At 42.1% G+C, this 18190-nt stretch overlaps 1 protein-coding gene across 6 annotated transcripts in view; it reads right to left on the bottom strand.

The window, feature by feature from the left end:
* ZDHHC17 (zinc finger DHHC-type palmitoyltransferase 17) overlaps positions 1-18190 on the bottom strand; it is a 119051-nt gene that overhangs the window by 16003 nt on the left and 84858 nt on the right. For 3 of the 6 annotated variants that reach the window (XM_061639699.1, XM_061639698.1, XM_061639697.1), the window contains exon 13: positions 17733-18047. In XM_061639699.1, the coding sequence (XP_061495683.1) occupies positions 18039-18047 (9 nt within the window). In that variant the 3' untranslated portion in view covers positions 17733-18038. Of the gene's footprint in view, positions 1-442; positions 537-16502; positions 18048-18190 lie in introns of those variants that run through there. The other 3 variants (XM_061639695.1, XM_061639694.1, XM_061639696.1) reach the window with 2 other exon arrangements.

An 18190-nucleotide genomic window follows, 5' to 3' on the forward strand; every position in this document is an offset into this window, starting at 1 on the left:
TACAACAAAATCATTAGCACATCATAAAATTATAAAATCATAAAAACAAAGAACAAATGACATACACTGTTTAGACAAGCATCTCCCTGAACTGGAGCTTCTTGATCCAACTGCTCTAATTGCTGCTGTTACTGTTTAATTGTTATGTTTTTAATATGTTTTAATGTAAATTTAAATATGGATGTTTTTAATGTTTTTATGACATTGTTTTATTGTGTCTTTAAATTAAGTATGGATTTTATTATTGATTTTATGCTTGTAAATTGTTTAGAATTCATTATGGCAATAAACTACAATCATGTAAGCAATAGGCTATTTGGGTTGCTACACTGTAAACAATATATATTGTTGGAATCATCGTTTCTTCTACGAAACTATGCTATATTAAACACACACACTCACCATTTGAGAATGAAAAATAAACAGAGTAATCAGTACTTACCTACACAGTTACCGACCCATGGGCAGTGATGATCAAACTTGGCTATACATCGATTGCACACGCCACAGTGTTTGGACCTCACTGGTTTCCGTATCTGTTCAACAGATTTGAATATGCATACAATGTAACATGTTTTTAAGCTTATCAATCTTCTGAACACATTGTTGCTGCTTCGACTTGTCATGTATGTCATCAAGAATTTTTAATGTAATCCCTTCACATTCTAAACCTGGCTTCACTAAGGAATACCTAGCAAAAAAGTATGTCCCTTACTTAACTTTTCTCCTAAATAGAAGCTTTGTATTTGATATATACAGCCCTACATGTCTTATATATTATACATGGCCTGTATTATTACAGATAGTATATACAGTGCTATGCAAAAGTAATCAAACCTCTGACCAATGCTCTCATATTACTGAATTACAAATGGTACATTGTAATTTCATTTTGTATGATATTTTAGTTTGAAACACTGAAACGCAAAATCCATTATTGTAAGGTGACATTGGTTTTATGTTGGAAATTTTTATAAGAAACATAAAAAACTGAAACATGTTGCTTGCATTAAGTATTCAACCCCACACACATTAATATTTGGTAGAGCCAAATTTTTGCTGCAACAACAGTATTAAGTCTTTTGGCATACGTATGTACCAGCTTTACACACAGTGCCAGAGGGATTTTGGCCCATTCTTTTGGGCAGATTTGCTCCAGGTCGTTCAGGTTGGTTAGATGTTGCTTGTGGAATGCAATTTTCAAAGAGTGCCACAGATTCTCAATGGGACTGAGATCAGGATTTTGACTGGGCCACTGTACAACATTCACCTTTTTGTTCTTGAGCCACTCCAATGTTGCTCTGGCCTTGTACTTGGATCATTGTCCTGCTGAAAAGTGAATTTCCTTCCGAGCTTCAGTTTTTTAGTGGACTGAATCAGGTTCTCTTGCAGTATTTCCCTGTATTTTGTCCCTGCTGATGAGAAGCATCCCCACAGCATGATGCTGCCACCACCATACTTCACGGTAGGGATGGTGTGTCTTGAGGCATGGGCAGTGTTAGGTTGGCACCACACATAGTGCTTTGAGGTTTAGACAAAAAGCTCTACATTGGTCTCATCTAACCATAAAACCTTTTCCCACATTGCAGCTGGGGCTCTCTCATGATTTCTGGCAAACTTCAGACGTCTTTCAGACAGTACTTTTTGAGTAACGGCTTCTTTCTTGCCACCCTCCCATACAGGGCAGTGTTATGCAGAGCTCTTGATATAGTTGACTGGTGCACCATCACTCCACTCTCAGCCACTGAACTCTGTAGCTCCTTCAAAGTGATTGTTGGCCCCTCTGTGGCTTCTCTCACAAGTCTTCTTGTTCGAGCACTGAGTTTTGAGGGACAGCCTTTTCTTGGCAGTGCCTGGGGGTGTGATGCAGCCTCCACTTCCCGATTATTGATCCAACTGTGCTCACTGGAATATCCAAACACTTGGATATTATTTTGTACCCTTTTCCTAATCTATGCATTTGTATTACTTTATCTCTCACTTCTTTAGAATGCTCTTTGGTCTTCATTTTCCTTCAAGTCTACAGCATGAACAAAGATCCTTCAACAGTGGGGTTTTTGGTAAGGTAATTGTGTTCTCGATAGGGTAATTTCTTTTATCTATGTAAACTGGGAGCTACCACAGCACAGGGGTTGAATAATTATACAAGCAACATTTTTCAGTTTTTTATGTTGCTTACAAGTATTTCCCAATATAAAACCAATGTCACCTTGCAATAACTGATTTTGAGTTTCAGTGTTTCAAAATAAAATATCAATTAAAGTACTGCACTTGCAATGAGCAAAACATCTGAATGGCAGAATTAAAGTGAAACACTGTCACTGAGAGATCAAAATAACTAAGGCTTTATTAATGATGGAAAACCATTGTAGTTTATGAAACAAGAAATCTTTTGGTGATTTTTATTGTCTGTAGGTATCTAAAGTTCAAATGATTGTGGGTGGATGAATAAATAATTTGAGGCTTTAAACTTAGTTGAAAGAGAACCAGAAGAACTATGGATTTAAGTCAGAGACATTATCAGGGAAGAATGCAAACAGACAATACCTCTAATTAAAAAGAGAGAAAAAACTCAATGGATGACTGACGAAACTCTTAAAATGGTTAAAGATAGAAAAAAGCAAAAACAACGGAGATAGAAACACGATTAGAACCCTAAATGCAATGTGTTTTGAATCATAAATGCAAAAATACAGTGACTAGTACTATTACATTATTGTATAGAAATAGAAGAGGATAATAAAAAAGACAAGAGTCCTATTCCAAAAGATTAGAGAAATGAAAGGGAAATTTAAACCAAGAGGAGGGATGCTGAATAATCAACAGGGGAACACACTGACTGACTAAGATAAAATAAAAGGAAGATGGAAGCAATACACTGAAGAATTATATAAAAGAGATGCAAGAATGACAGATTCATTCACAGAGGAACTGTATGATGAACCAGAAATTTTAGAATGTGAGGTGGAAGCTGCTCTCAAAATACATGGAAGAAACACATCACCAGGAACAGATGGCATACTAATATAGTTGCTACAAGTTACTGAGACGGAATCTGTCCAAATTTTGATAAAAACTCATCAACAAACATGGAAAATAAAACAATGGCCCACAGACTGGAAGCGCTCAATATACATACCTATTCCAAAGAAAAGAGATCCCAGGGAATGCAGTAATTATCAAACCATCGCCTTAATATCTCATGCAAGTAAAGTAATGCTCAAGATTCTACAATAAAGGCTCTTACCATACATGAAGCGAGAAATGCCAGACATCCAAGCTGGATTTAGGAAGGGAAGAGGCACCAGAGATCATATTGCAAACATACGTTGGATAATGGAATGGACCAAGGAATTTCAGAAGAAAATCACCCTGTGCTTTACAGATTACAGCAAAGACTCTGATTGTGTAGATCATGAAAAACTATAAAAGAAATGGGGGTGCCACAGCATCTGATTGTTCTGATGCACAACCTATACTCTGGGCAAGAGGCTACTGTAACGACAGAATATGGAGAAACCGATTGGTTCCCCATTGGAAAGGGGGTGAGACAGGAGTGTATTTTATAACCCTACTTGTTTAATCTGTATGCAGAACATATCATACGGAAAGCAGGATTGGACCAAGATGAAGGAGGTGTAAAAATGGACCATTGGTCTCACCTGAAGGGTGATTTTCATATGAGGACGGCCATCACTGCGGGTATTAGCTCCACCTATCGTGCGAAGGCAAGAATGTTTTTGAAGTCAAGACTAGGGGCGTCAAGCCCCTTCCACTCTCCAGTTCATTCGCAGGGAGTCTATAGAGAAAAATCTAAAAATACAAAAACAGGGCCAACAGGCCTGCCAGCAGGAAAAAACATGCCTAATAACATGACTCTAACATAGCGATATAACAGAACTAGCAGTCTTGACTTCACTAGTAACTTTAAATACAATAGCGTAACAGTAATATATAACATCGTAGTAAAAAATCTATACATCCTCCAACTGGGAGGGTCGTGATGGCCGTCCTCATATGAAATTCACCCTTCAGGTGAGACCAATGGTCCATTTTCCATATGAGGCCGGCCATCACTGCGGGATGTACCAAAGCAGCCCATAATAGGGAGGGACCACCCACATGCTAATCGTCATTAAGAACCTGTTGCAACACTCGTCTGCCAAAAGAGGCGTCGGCAGAGGCATAACGATCTATTTTATAATGCCTTATAAACGAGTGTTGGGTAGACCAAACAGCAGCCCTGCAAATATCAGCAACAGGAGCATAAGTAGCAAAAGCAGCCGAAGTGGCAGCTGACCTAGTAGAATGAGCTGTTATACTAGCTGGAACTGGCAGCTTAAGGGACTCATATGCTAAGGTAATACATGCCCTTAACCAACGGGATAAGGTAGAATTGGTTACTTTATGCCCCATAGACCTTGGATGAAAGGATACAAACAGAGACTCCGTTCGTCGAATCTCCTGGGTCCTAGACAGGTAGGTCTTGAGAGACCTCCGAACATCCAACGAATGCCAAGCCTTCTCTAGAGGATGAGTGGGGTTCGGGCAAAACGAAGGGAGCACAATGTCCTGATTGCAATGGAAAACTGAATTGACCTTGGGACGGAAGGAAGGATCAGTTTTCAACACAACCGAGTCCTTGTGAAAGACACAGAGATGGCAGGCAGAAGACAATGCGCCCAGTTCCGAAACCCGTCTGGCAGAAGTGATGGTGACCAGGAACAAGACCTTGAAGGACAGTAGACGTAAAGGCACAGTCCTAAGGGGTTCAAACGGAGGGCGTTGTAAAGCTTGGAGGACCTTGGACAGACTCCATGAGGGAAAACGGTGAACTACGGCCGGTGAATGTAAAGCAGTGCCTCTGAGGAAGCGTTTGATGAACGGATGTGAGGAAACAGGGGCACCAGTGGAGGACACTGAGAGAATGGACGACAGAGTGGACACATGTCGACGTAGAGTGTTGGGTCTGAGTCCCATCATAAAGCCGCTATGGAGATATTGCAGCACCTGATGCATAGTGGCCTGGGATGGATCGCAGTGGTGAGACTGGCACCACTTGGAGAAAGCCACCCAAGTATGTTGATAAATACGGGTGGTAGATGGTCGTCTCGAGGCTAAGATAATATCAATAACAGTGTCAGACAGGCCAGCCGACCTCAAATGTCCCCGTTCAAACGCCACGCTGTTAGATTGAGCCAAGTGGGGTCCTGATGCCATACTGGACCCTGGGAGAGAAGATCTGGCCTGACTGGCAGTATCCAAGGATCCATCACCGACATTGCAAGAAGATCCGAGAACCACGGTCGGCGTGGCCAATATGGTGCTATCAGAACCAACTGTGCCCTCTCGCTCAGCGCCTTCCGCAAAGTTTTGGCTAACAGCGGTATGGGAGGGAAGGCATACAAAAGACCCTCTGGCCACGGTATTGACAAAGCATCCACTGCTTCCGCTGTTGGGTCCAGGTATCGAGCAAAGTACCTGGGAAGCTGGTAATTGCGACTGGAAGCAAACAGGTCGATTGAAAAGACGCCGAACCGACACTGGAGACGATGGAAAATGGTCGGATGAAGTTTCCATTCTCCCAGAAAGACCTGTTGTCTGCTGAGCCAGTCTGCTGTCACATTCCAAATCCCTCTGAGATGCTCTGCTTTTAGGGATTGTAGATGTTGTTCTGTCCAGACGAAGATGAGGGAAGCTAGGTCCTGCAGAGGACGGGACCTGGTGCCCCCCTGTCTGTTCAAATGTGACTTTACACACGTGTTGTCCGTTCGAATGAGGACATGGTCCAAAGGGAACAGAGACTGAAAATGAAGTAGGGCTAAGTGGACCGCCTTGAGCTCCAGCCAATTGATGCTCTGAATCTGCTCTTCTGTGGACCACACCCCCTGAACGTACTGGGAGTTGCAGTGTGCTCCCCAGCCCATGAGACTGGCATCCATGGTGACAACGGTCCTGCGTGGTTCTCTGAACAGAGTGCCCCTGGAAAGATGTTGGACCCTTGTCCACCAGCGGAATGAAAGGCGCAGTGCGGGGCTCAGAGGAACTGTGCGATGATTGGAGTTGGCAATGTCCTGTTGAAAAGGCAACAAAGCCCACTGAAGGTGGCGAGAGTGGGCTGGAGCCCATGGCACAATATGGATGGTAGAGATGAACATTCCGAGCGCCCTGGCTAGAAGCATGACGTCTGCGGTTGTTTGATGCATCAAGGACCCCACGATGTTGGTGCCTCGACAGAAACACCATCGCCTGCAGAGTGTCCAACATCGCCCCTAGATGGAGTAGGCATTGGGTCGGTTGAAGATGGCTTTTGTCGAAGTTGACAAGCCAGCTGTAGGTCTGCAAAACATTGAGGGTGACCGTTAAATGACGATGAGCCAGCTCCTCAGAGCTTGCCCGTATTAAAATATCGTCCAGATATGGGTAAAGATGGACCCCTTGAATCCGGATGTAAGCCACTAAGGTGAGAAGCACTTTGGTGAAAACTCGCAGAGCAGAGGAGAGGCCGAATGACATCGCTCTATATTGAAAGTGCTGGGGGCCAAAAGCAAACCGAAGGAACTTTCTGTTGGCTATGCAAATGGGCACATGGAGATACGCTTCCTTTAGGTCGATAGAAACCAGGAAGTCTCCTTCTTGCAGGCTTTCAGTAATGGAGTGGAGGGATTCCATTTTGAATCTGCGGTATGTTACAAAACGGTTGACGAACTTGAGGTCCAATACCGCCCTCCATGACAAATCTCGTTTGGGCACAGCAAATAGGAGGCAGTACACCCCTTCCGACCTCTCTGTTGTAGCGACTGGCTCTATCGCCGCTATGTCCAACAGGTGATGTATAGCTGTCTGCATGATGCTGTGCCTGGCCGGCGCCCTGGGGCAAGCGGATAGATGGAATTTGTCTGGTGGGGTCGCCCAAAACTCTATTGCGTAGCCAGAACAAAAAAGGTCCCTGATCCAGGCTACCTTAGTCAGACGCAGCCACTGGTCTCCAAACATAAGTAGTCTGCCACCAACAGGAAGTGCATTAGTACTGTTTGCGCTGGCGAGACCCTCCCCTATATGAGGACGATGAGGTACCTCTGTGCCCTTGGTACTGACCTCTGCCCTGGAAACGTCGGTTCCAGGTTCCCCTGAAGGAATTGGAGTCATAGGATCGGAAATCGCAGCCTCGTCCTCCTGGCCGCGTTCCTCGAAAGGACTGGTTAGTGCGGAAGGAGGGAAATCGCCTGAAAGGCCTATGATCGATGTTCTTGACAGTGGCCAAAACCGGTTTGTGAGCGTCTTTTGGATTAACCAGCACTGCCTTTAGAGCTTCCTCGCCGAAGAGCAAAGATCCGGAGTAAGAAGCCCTAGAAAGATTCACTCTGGCCGTAGAGTCAGCTTGCCAGTGGTGAAGCCAGAGGGTCCGTCAAGCGACTATCTGAGCCGTCATGGCTCGTGCCCCCAGTTGAGTGGCATCCAAAGTGGTATCAGCTACAAACGCCGCTGTCTTGCGCAACTTTATCAGTGACCTTCTGAGAGAAACAGGATCAGGGTTAGGGTCCTCTAGAAGATCATCGAGCCACATCATTGCTGCCCTGGAGAAGACGGAAGCTGATGCGGAGGCTCGCATGGAGAAAGCAGTGGCCTCATGATTTTTGCGGAGAGCGAAGTCTAATCTTCGCTCAGTAGCATCCTTTAGTTGGGATTCTCCTTCCCTAGGCAAAAGAGATCGCGAAACTAGGCTAGCGATTGGCTCGTCTATGCCGGGAATGGCCAGCTTGGAGGCAAATTCAGGAGCCAGGGAGTAATGCTTGTCAGCCAGGTTTTTGAACCAGCGAGTTTGGAATGGGTGGGACCATTCTTCAGTGGCCAGTTTAGCGATGGGGTCCGGCACCGGGATGTAATGCTCAGTAGGTGCAGGGGATTTGAGAACCCTGGCCCCTTTGATAGCTGGAGCGGCAGCTGTTGGGGGCACAGCTTGGAGACCAAGGGTGTTAACTACCCTACGAGCTAGAGGCTGAAAATCTGAGGCATTAAACAAGCGATACGATGTGTCCTCCTCATGTTCCGAAGAGTCACTCCATTTGTCTCCGTCAGCATGGTCAGCAAAGGGTGACTCTTCCCCATATGAAGTGTCATCAATACACCTGCCTCTAGCTACGTCAAAAGGATTTGGGGAGCAGGAAGGGTTTGCCCCATGACATACATATTGGTCCATGGTGTGTTGAGGCATGGTGGGAACTTGTGATGGTGACTGCATTTGAGTAAAAAATGAGAGCATGCCCTGAAGTTGTGAAAGAAACTCCTGAGACAGCTGCAGCCCCATTGAAGCAGATGGTTGTGCCTGAGTAGGTGGCTCAGAGGGCTGTGACGTAGGATAGGCCCTGGACGGCAAGATGGGAGGAGGCTGGGTAAGTGTTGGCTGAGTAGGAAAGCCAGCAAAGTCCTCCTCATCGGAAGAAGCAGCAGGGGAATGAAATATATCCATTAGCTGTCCCTGGACTGCTGTGGTGGGGGCCGGAACAGAAGCATAGCGTGGACACTTGGGTTTGGTGTGGCTGGAAAGATGTTTAGTCTTGGCCACTGCTTTGGCATGCTTAGTCTTGGGTGCCTTAGATGGTTGTGGCTTGGCTGGCTGAGACATCTCTGGCTGTTCCGCCATCTTATATTCACTATGGGTTGCAGTACACGGCCATGGCGGGGGCAGAATGTAAAGACCCGAACAGGCTCAGTACACGACCACAGAGGGGGTAGAATGCACTGGCAGATGGCTAAGTACACAGCCACAGAGGGGGCAGAATGTACGATGTTAAAAGCATCGATATACAGCCTCGGTGGGGCAAAATGCAGACTTTAATACAGCCCAGGTACACGGCCACAGAGGGGGCAGGATGTATAGTATAGAACAGTCTGATACACGGCCATGGAGGGGGCAGAATGTACAGCTGAAATAACTTCTGCACGAATCTGAACAGTCTTAGTGCACGGTCCTTATAATATAAAAAGTCTATTGCACAGCCACTGTCTTGATGATGTAGTCGCAGAAGTGCTGCCTCGGCTAATAGGTGATAGAAATAGGAGCAGTAGTCATGGAGACTAGCGCAGGTAGAACTGTGGATTGGTATCTGCGGCACACATACAGGGCTAGACCCCCTTTATTATTAGTACTGAGGCTCAACAGAAAGAGCGGGAAAAATGGGACAGACAAAATGGCGCCCGCAAAAAAGAGCGGGAAAAACAATGCAATCAAAAATGGTGGCTATGGAGAAGGAGCAACGGCGGGCACTGAGGGGCAGCAAAAATGGACTGCCAGTAACAGCCGCCGAAGCGTGCTACAGCTGCGAGGAAGAGAATCGCGGCTGTAAAAGCCAGGCAGGTGAGACTCAGTCAGGGAGGCAGAACGGCCGGCGAAGGACCGTAGCAGCTGAGAGAGAAGTAGGGAAACAAGCCACAGCTGCTGACTGTCAGGCCCAGGATGTGACTCAGGAACCAGACCAACGGCTGTAGTTAATTCGTGTTTTATTAGGGTAATGTCCAAACAAAGACTGCGTTTTCTCATGAAGCAATACAGGGATACAGGTCCTGCGGCATTGGGAGAAAGTTGACAGAGCAAGGGACTTCTTCCCGCCTGTTCTTTAAGAAGGGGCCAAACGGGCGCTCAATCTTTCGCTCCTCCTTAACTGCCCCTCAGGTACTGCCCGCCTTCCCCCCCATCTCTCCTGTCTTTTCAGCTGTCTGCGTGTGCGCGGTGAGGGGGGAAGCATCACCCCCTCCTCTTCTGAAGTTTCCGATTCCAGGATGGGGGATAGGGGAGGGGCTGATGGTAAACTGCCTCCCCGCTTTTCGGCTGTGAGCAGCCCTCCCTCTTTCCCCTCTTGCTCTGAGCCTGAAAGAGGGGGAGGCGTGAGAATGTCCAGGGAGGGCTCAGGCTCCCCGTTGCTAAGCGACCTTATCACTGGCAGTTCCTCTGTTTCGTCTTCGCTCCAAAGGGGGGAAGTTCCTCCCCCTTCCCTCTGCCATCCATCCGAATACTCTTCTCCCAACTCTCCGGGATCCAGCTCCCCGGGATTGGGACCCCAGCTTTGCCTTCCGACACTGACAGAGAGACCGTCGCGGCGCGCTTTTAAGCTGCGGGGCAAGCCAGCAGTCAGAGCAGTTCAGGGGAAAGAAGATCTGCAGCCGCAGTCTCCCGGCCGAAAAGGAACCGCGATGAGAAAAGCCGCGGCCGTACGAGGCAGGCGGCAACCCAGGCGGCCAGGCACTAAAACAAAGAGCGCCGCAAAGGCAGGCTCCTTTGAGACAGGCGGGGAGCTGCCGTCGCAAGCTTCCGCCTGGGGAGAACGAAAGAACCACAGCCACGGTCTCTTGCAGAGCCGTTAGGCGAAGGCCTGGGGAAATGAAATTGACTCAGACAAGGGAGAGCGCGGGGAGCTGCAGCCGCAAGCTCCCGCCTGAAAAAACAAAAGAACCGCAGCCGCGGTCTTTAACAGGGTCTTTGGGCTAAAACCTGGGAAAATTAAATTGGATTCGCCAAAAAAAGCAAAAACGAAAAAGACAGTGTTAAACACGAGACAGAGGGAAGGAAGGAACGTGGGATACACACACACAGCCAACCTCCACACTCTGTCAGACAAATACAGCAACGAAACACACAGAGACTTAGCTAAAGCTACGCTATCCGTAAATCAATCTTGTTCGTACGAAGGCATGAACTGGAGAGTGGGAGGGGCTTGATGCCCCTAGTCTTGACTTCAAAAACATTCTTGCCTTCGCACGATAGGTGGAGCTAATACCCACAGTGATGGCCGGCCTCATATGGAAAATTGGAGGGAGAAATATCAATAATTTAAGATAGGCAGATGATACTATACTACTAACACTAATGATCTGAAACGAATGCTGATGAAAGTTAAAGAGGAAAGCATACAAGAGGACTACAGCTGAATGTCAAGAAGACTAAAGTAATGACAACAGAAGATTTATGTAACTTCAAAGTTGACAATGAGGATATTAAACTTGTCAAGGATTATCAATGTCTTGGCACAGTCATTAACCAAAATGGAGACAATAGTCAAGAAATCAGAAGAAGGTTAGGACTGGGGAGGGTAGCTATGAGAGAACTAGAAAAGGTCCTCAAATGCAAAGATGTATCACTGAACACTAAAGTCAGGATCATTCAGACCATGGTATTCCCGATCTCTATGTATGGAAGTGAAATTTGGACAGTGAAAGAAGCGGATAAGAGAAAAATCAATTCATTTGAAATGTGGTGTTGGAGGAGAGCTTTGCGGATACCATGAACTGCGAAAAAGACAAATAATTGGGTGTTAGATAAAATTAAACCAGAACTATCACTAGAAGCTAATGAGGTTACCATACTTTGGACACATAATGAGAAGACATGATTCACTACAAAAGACAATAATGCTGGGAAAAACAGAAGAGAGTAGAAAAAGAGGAAGGCCAAACAAGAGATGGATTAATTCCATAAAGGAAGCCACAGACCTGAACTTACAAGACCTGAACAGGGTGGTTTACAGATGCTATTGGAGATTGCTGATTTATAGGGTTGCCTTAAATCGCAATTGACTTGAAGGCACATAACACACACACACGGAAAACACTACACATGACACTGCTCTATAATACTCCAAGTGAAAATACTTCATCAAAACAAATGTCAGAGCACAAAGTATTTTGTCTTACAAATGAGATCTGCAAAGTTTTAACTTTTGCATTTTTCTGAAATAGCATATTCGTCAATGAACACACACATTTGTGCCTGAAGAACAAAATAAAATGGTCAATTCCATTAATTGTCAGCAATGCAGTCAATTTTTTTTATCATTAATTTTTATTCAAAGTTTCAAAAAACAAAACAGAACAAAACAAAAAAAACAAAAAAACAAATTAATAACTAATACAATAAAATAAAATGTTGACTTCCGATTTGTCGCAGATCAGTTATAGATCTATAATATATAACAAACCTGTCTCTTAATATATTACAAAATCACTTTCCTCCAGTAGTTATCTTAATTAATCATCAAATCTCATTAACATTACTTTATTCTTTCCGCAAAAAGTCAAAGAGAGGCTTCCACTCCTTGAGAAATATATCCATCGATTTTTCTCCAAATAAACATGTCAATTAATCCATCTCATCAAGTCTGCTAGGTCCAGTAGTTTCAATAGCCATTCTCAGTGTTAATTCCATCTTCCATCTCCATCCTTGCACCCATAATAATCTTGCTGTCATAGTCATAGTCATATAATAAAAGTCTGATAGGAATTTCTTTCATCACAAATATTTCCTTGCCATCAATTCCGAATGTACCACTGAAATGTTGTTGTAAAGCTGCATCTCTGCTCCTCCTTTCCACAGAATGCACCATCACATCTCCCGAGAGTTTTTCCATTGTCACACATCTGGAATTAATTCTGTAAACTTTCTCCATTTCAAGTTCCATCAAATCCTTCCAATCCAGGAATTTTTTTGAACCGTTGATATCTTTATCTCTAATCTCTTCACAAATTCCTTCAAGGACAGCGCTGAATTCCAAACAGTGATATTTGTTTCCAGGATCCATCACAGCCATAAAATCCAAATCTTTTTCCAAGTCCATATTTGATATATCTATTCCAATCTCCAGGTCTTGAACCTTTCCTTTAATTTTTCTTTCATCTTCTTTTATTTGTCCAGCCATATCTTTGGTCTCATCCACCTCCCCTCTCACAGAATCCTGAATTTCCTTCAGCTCCTGTCTCATTTTGCCAAATTCACTTTTCATCTCTTGTCTGCTCTGTCTCAGCTCCTGTCTCACCAGCTTAATCTCATTCATTATTTTCTGAAACATATCTAGATAGAGAACCCCTTCCTGTACATCCAGGGTCTCAGCCACCTTCTTGATTGTCATTCTTAACTATTCCCAAGCAAAGAACAGTTTATTTCTTTTTCCAGTCACAAAGGAGTTAATCCTCCAAGCCTGCTGACATCACCCTCTAGACAGCACAAACTGCCTTATCTCTTATGTGTCCAAAAGTGCAAAACAAATTTAGTTCACAGCATCCAAAATATTAGTGGCATAAAAAGTAAGCATATTCGTCAAAAAAAAAAGTAGACCAGAAAAAATAGTCTCAAATGTCATAAAATGAGATTTCCTCTTTAGATTAGTTGCCCCTCATCCGTTTATATCTTTAAAATGCTCAATTCCATGCCAGCTTTTTGCAATAAAAAACAAAGATAGGCTATTTCGATTTTCTTCCTCCTTAATTCCGTGTATATGAGAGAAAGTTATAACTCACCCAGGAATTCTTTGTTGCTGATCCTTTAACAAATCTCTTTTACTGTAACGATAACAAAATGGTAAGAGTAGATAGAAGAATGCTTGCCTGTTAGAATACGTTTTTCTTTAAAGAAAAAAAAAGTCTTGCTTAATCAGTTTGAGCTTGCTTGAAATTCCCTGGCTCCGTCCGACGTTGCTGGCAGGTCCTTCGTTCCTAATGAATTCAAGTCCCCCAACAAACACAACGAAGCTTGTGGATAATCTCTTCGTTTCTCCCTTGCCTGGGAGAAAGTGTTTACCAGTCCAAAAAAAACCTTTTGACTGGTTTTAAAACTGAGAAAGCTTCCTCTGAGACGAGAGCTTGTCTCAGAGGCAGGCACAAGCTAAGCAATCCTTCCCGGAAGTCAGCAATGGAGTCATGACTATCTTGGCAATATGTCCCGAAGTAACAGAACACTTATCTTCCACCAAACATTAAGTTCTTAAAGATTTTCATACAGAAGTAAAAAGGCTACAAAAACATTTTTTAAAAATACCATTACAATATTATATAAGTTATACAACATACAATATATGGCATTTAGTCTTTAAAGTTTTATCAAAAATCCAGAGCTGCTGAGACTTCCGGGAAGGGTGACTTAGCCTGTGCCTGCTTTTGAGACGGGCTCCTGCCTCAAAAGAAGCTTATTCAGATATATCAGTCAGATTTTTTTTTTTTTTTGACTGATTAAACTTCTCCCGGGTAGGGAGAAACGAAGAGATTAACCTCAAAGCCTATTTTTGTTGGGACGACCAGATCTCATTAATTTATGGGACGAGGTCCAGCCGACGAAGGTGGGACGGATTTTCAACAACAAGCTCTATCTGATAAAGCGAACGTTCATCTTATCTTCTAAGAGAGAACGCACTAACAGGCAAGCACCCTTCTTTCTATATTTTTCTTTTACTTGACTTAAATTGTTGCTGTTTAAAAGAGATTTGCCAGATTGATCGGTTTTTGACATCTCACTGGGGAGCCATAACTTCTCTCTGCTACTCACTAATTAATAGCTTATCTCTGTTTTTGTTGCAAAAAGCTGTCCTGGATTTGCATTCTAAAGATATACACAGAAGAGGGATTTCTATTCCAGATTTTTATTTTGAAGAATATTATATTGTCTGAGACTACTCTCTTTTTGGTCTATTTTATTTTGACGAATCTGTTTCCTGACGACCGCCATTAATTGTTTCGATCCTGGGAACTGCATTTTGTTTACTTAAGCATGGAGAGATAAGGCTGTCTGCTCTGTTTATACTGTGATGTCACTAAGTTTGGAGTATTAACCCAATTGTTGCTGAAATAAGAAGTGGTTTTCCTATATTTTTCTTTTAAAATGGCAATTAAGAAAGTGGCTGAGAATCTGGAAATAACTATGTTTCAGAAAATAATGGATGAGATTGAGATAACGAAACAAAACCTGCGACAGGGTTGTAAGGAGCTGAAAATTGAATTGAGTAAAATGAAGCAGGAGATTAAAGATATAGGGGTCCCTGTGAGAGAGGTGACCCTGGAAGGGGTCCCTGTGAGAGAGGAGACCCCGGAGATTGGAACAAACGTGGAACAGGAAAAAGATTTGGAGTCTATGGACTTTAGAAACAAAATCTATTGTTTGGAGACACAGGAGATTAAAGACATAGGGGTCCTTGTGAGAGAGGAGACCCTGGAGACTGGAACAGGGGTCCCTGTGAGAGAGGAGACCCTGGAGACTGGAACAGGGGTCCCTGTGAGAGAGGAGATCCCGGAGATTGGAACAAACGTGGAACAGGAACAAGATTTGGAGTCTATGGACTTTAGAAATAAAATCAATTGTTTGGAACTCAATGTTATCTCTGAAGAAATTAATGAAGATTCTAGAGATAAAGTTATCAATGGCATGGATAATCTTCTGGACTGGAATGATGTGATGGAGCCCAATATAGAGAAAATCTATGGAATTAACTGCAGCCATGTGACAATGGAAAAACTTTCAAGAGATGACCCAGTGTATTTTGAAAAAAAGAACAGAGATATGATTTTACAGCAGTATTTCAGCAACCTATTCAGAATGGATGGCAAGAAAATATTTGGGATAGAGGTAATTCCCATCAGACTCTTACTATATGACTATGGCTTTGACAGCAAGATTATTATGGAATACTGATAATGGAAGATTGGATACTGAAATTACTGGACTTAACAAGACTACTGAAGATGGAAGATGGAAAATGGAACTAATAGGGATAATAGAACAATGGCTACTGAAATTACTGAACCTAACAGATTCTGATGTGATGGATTAATTGAAATGTTTATTTTGACTATGGTTATGACAATAAGATTATCATAATTAGTAATGAGATGGATTAATCGATATGCTTATCTGGAAAAAAAAATTGATAGATATATTTCTTAAAGAATTGAAACCTCTCTTTGACTTTTTGTGGAAAGAATAAAGTAATGTTTATGAGATTTGATGATTAAGTAAGATAACTACTGGAGGAAAGTGATTTTATAATATGACTTAAGAGACAGGATTGTTATATATTATAGACTTATAACTGATTTGATCTTTGACAAATGGGAAGTCAATATTTTACTCTTTATTTTTTATTTTTGTTTTTTTTTTTTCTCTTTTTTTCTTTTTGTTTAACTATTTTTGATTTTGTTTTTTTGTCTTTGAATGTTTTATGATTTCGTCTTGTATGTTTTATGAAAATCTGAATAAAAATTATTGAAAAAAAAAAAAATCCAGAGCTGCTTTAATCTGGATTTTGGATAGGAATATCAATTTCTCATCACATCCTCACAATTGCTGTACATTTTTGAGATTATATGAAACCACACTTCACTTACTTCATTGCAGATGTTTTAGACAAGACAAAACTTTTACTTAAGTAACCAATGAAAATAACTAATGTTGATCCTTAGTATATGCACCTCGCATACTGGACAACTAAATGTTCTACAAAATATCCAGTATATGAAATATGTACTTACAACAACACAGCAAATGACATCTATAATTGTTAATAAAAGTATTTTCATGGTTTTGCTCCACACACACAACTTTGGACCATCTACACTAAACATTTAGAAACAGAACCTCTATCAATTAGGAAAGAAGAAATGAGTCACTGCATGCAAAGCTGATGCCTGAATAAGTATATTACAGCACTATGTCAATGTACAAAACAGCTGTTCATAATGTTTGGAATATTCCATCTTTTCAATAGTAAGAAATATGGCCAAGACAAAAACTTTGTGTGGTGTAGACCTATGTTATTATTCCTATTACATAATATTTATTTGGTACCTAAATGGAAAGGTGCTATATATAATTTATAGAACTCATGTAGTAACATCAGATCAACAAGATGGGAGTGGAATGAATGGTGGACTGTGAGGTCTGGTAATGACAAATGAATAGAGCAATAGAGTCTGGTGGCAATATCATACATGATCCTTGTATGAGGTAGTGTAGCTACAGCAATACAGGCAGAGATGAGAGCAAGTGGCATTAGAGTCTACAATGACATAGAGATACCTCATGGAAACTGATCTATGCATATAACCATTTGGTCTAGTCACAATCTGAAACAACTGTACTTCAAACAGGAGTCCCTGTTTCTCTCTCCCATTATTTATTTATTTATTTGATTGATTGATTGATTTATACCCCACTTATATTTAAACAGAAATCTCTAAGTTATTTACATACCCCAACAAAAAGAATCAATGTAGGAAATACAATACAAACGTATAATACAGTATGTTCAAAAACCAACCAATGCTACCATTTCTATTGCTATTAATTCCACATTACAAATAACATAATTAAGCATTAAATATCTTTGAACAATGTATGCAAGTAAAACAATGAAGAACCACAAAAGCAAATAATATAAAAACCATCAAAATACAACAAAATGTAACATAATTAAAGTACATATGATAAAAATTGCATTACAATAAGAAACACACATCATAATAAAATCACATTCACACTACACAAAACTAATCTAAACATACACCTCCCCTCTCCTATACACAATCATTCAACACTCACTCTCCTTACAACCAACCACCCAATTCTCTCTTCACTAAAACATTCAAATATTCAACTAACCCGTAATCCAGGAAAACAAGCCAATTGAATAAAACCAACAGCCACAGAAAAGAATGAAAAAGCATTAATTTCACCCCTTCTCTCACCTGGGACAATATGAACTCCCTCTTCCCACCTCTCACCTAGGGAGTTTAAGCCCATCCCCACCAACAGGCTCTCACCCTATAGGGTGTCTGGTGCAGCCACCAGCACCCCTGATGTTCATATTCTCACAGGGAACATCCCAGAGGGTCAGGCAAAGAAAAATGAAAACAATCTTCATTATAGAAATGCATGTATAAGTACTGAGATACATAAATCCAGTTTCACAGAAAAAGATGGAACAAAAATAGAACAAAAAAGAAGTTTCAACCCAGGTGCTACAACATGGAGGAGGAATTGGCAGTGTAGAGTCTTTCTCAATCACAAAACTCTGTAAGGGGTATACATAATAAAATTCTTGATAAAACAGACTTAAATCCATAAAACAAAAGTCCAAAAATATTGCTCATCTACATGTCCCAAGGTCGTTTTCTTTTTGCATCTGCAACTTCTCGTTAAGCTTCGTGATCTAAGGGGCAGCCCAATTTCCTTTTCACTTGTGCTCTGGATCAAGATGCCTTAGGACTCTAATCTAGGGTTGCCATTAAGATACCTAGGAACAAGAAGAATCTAAAGAATTACAAGGAACTCTTGTACTGTGCCTGTTGGATCTGGGAGTTGCAACACATACTGTAGCACATCTAGACTACCTTACATATATTTACCTATCTTGAGCAGCCAGAATGTCTATACTGA

The sequence above is a fragment of the Rhineura floridana genome, chromosome 8 (genome assembly GCF_030035675.1).
Source record: "Rhineura floridana isolate rRhiFlo1 chromosome 8, rRhiFlo1.hap2, whole genome shotgun sequence".
Classification (NCBI taxonomy): domain Eukaryota; kingdom Metazoa; phylum Chordata; class Lepidosauria; order Squamata; family Rhineuridae; genus Rhineura; species Rhineura floridana.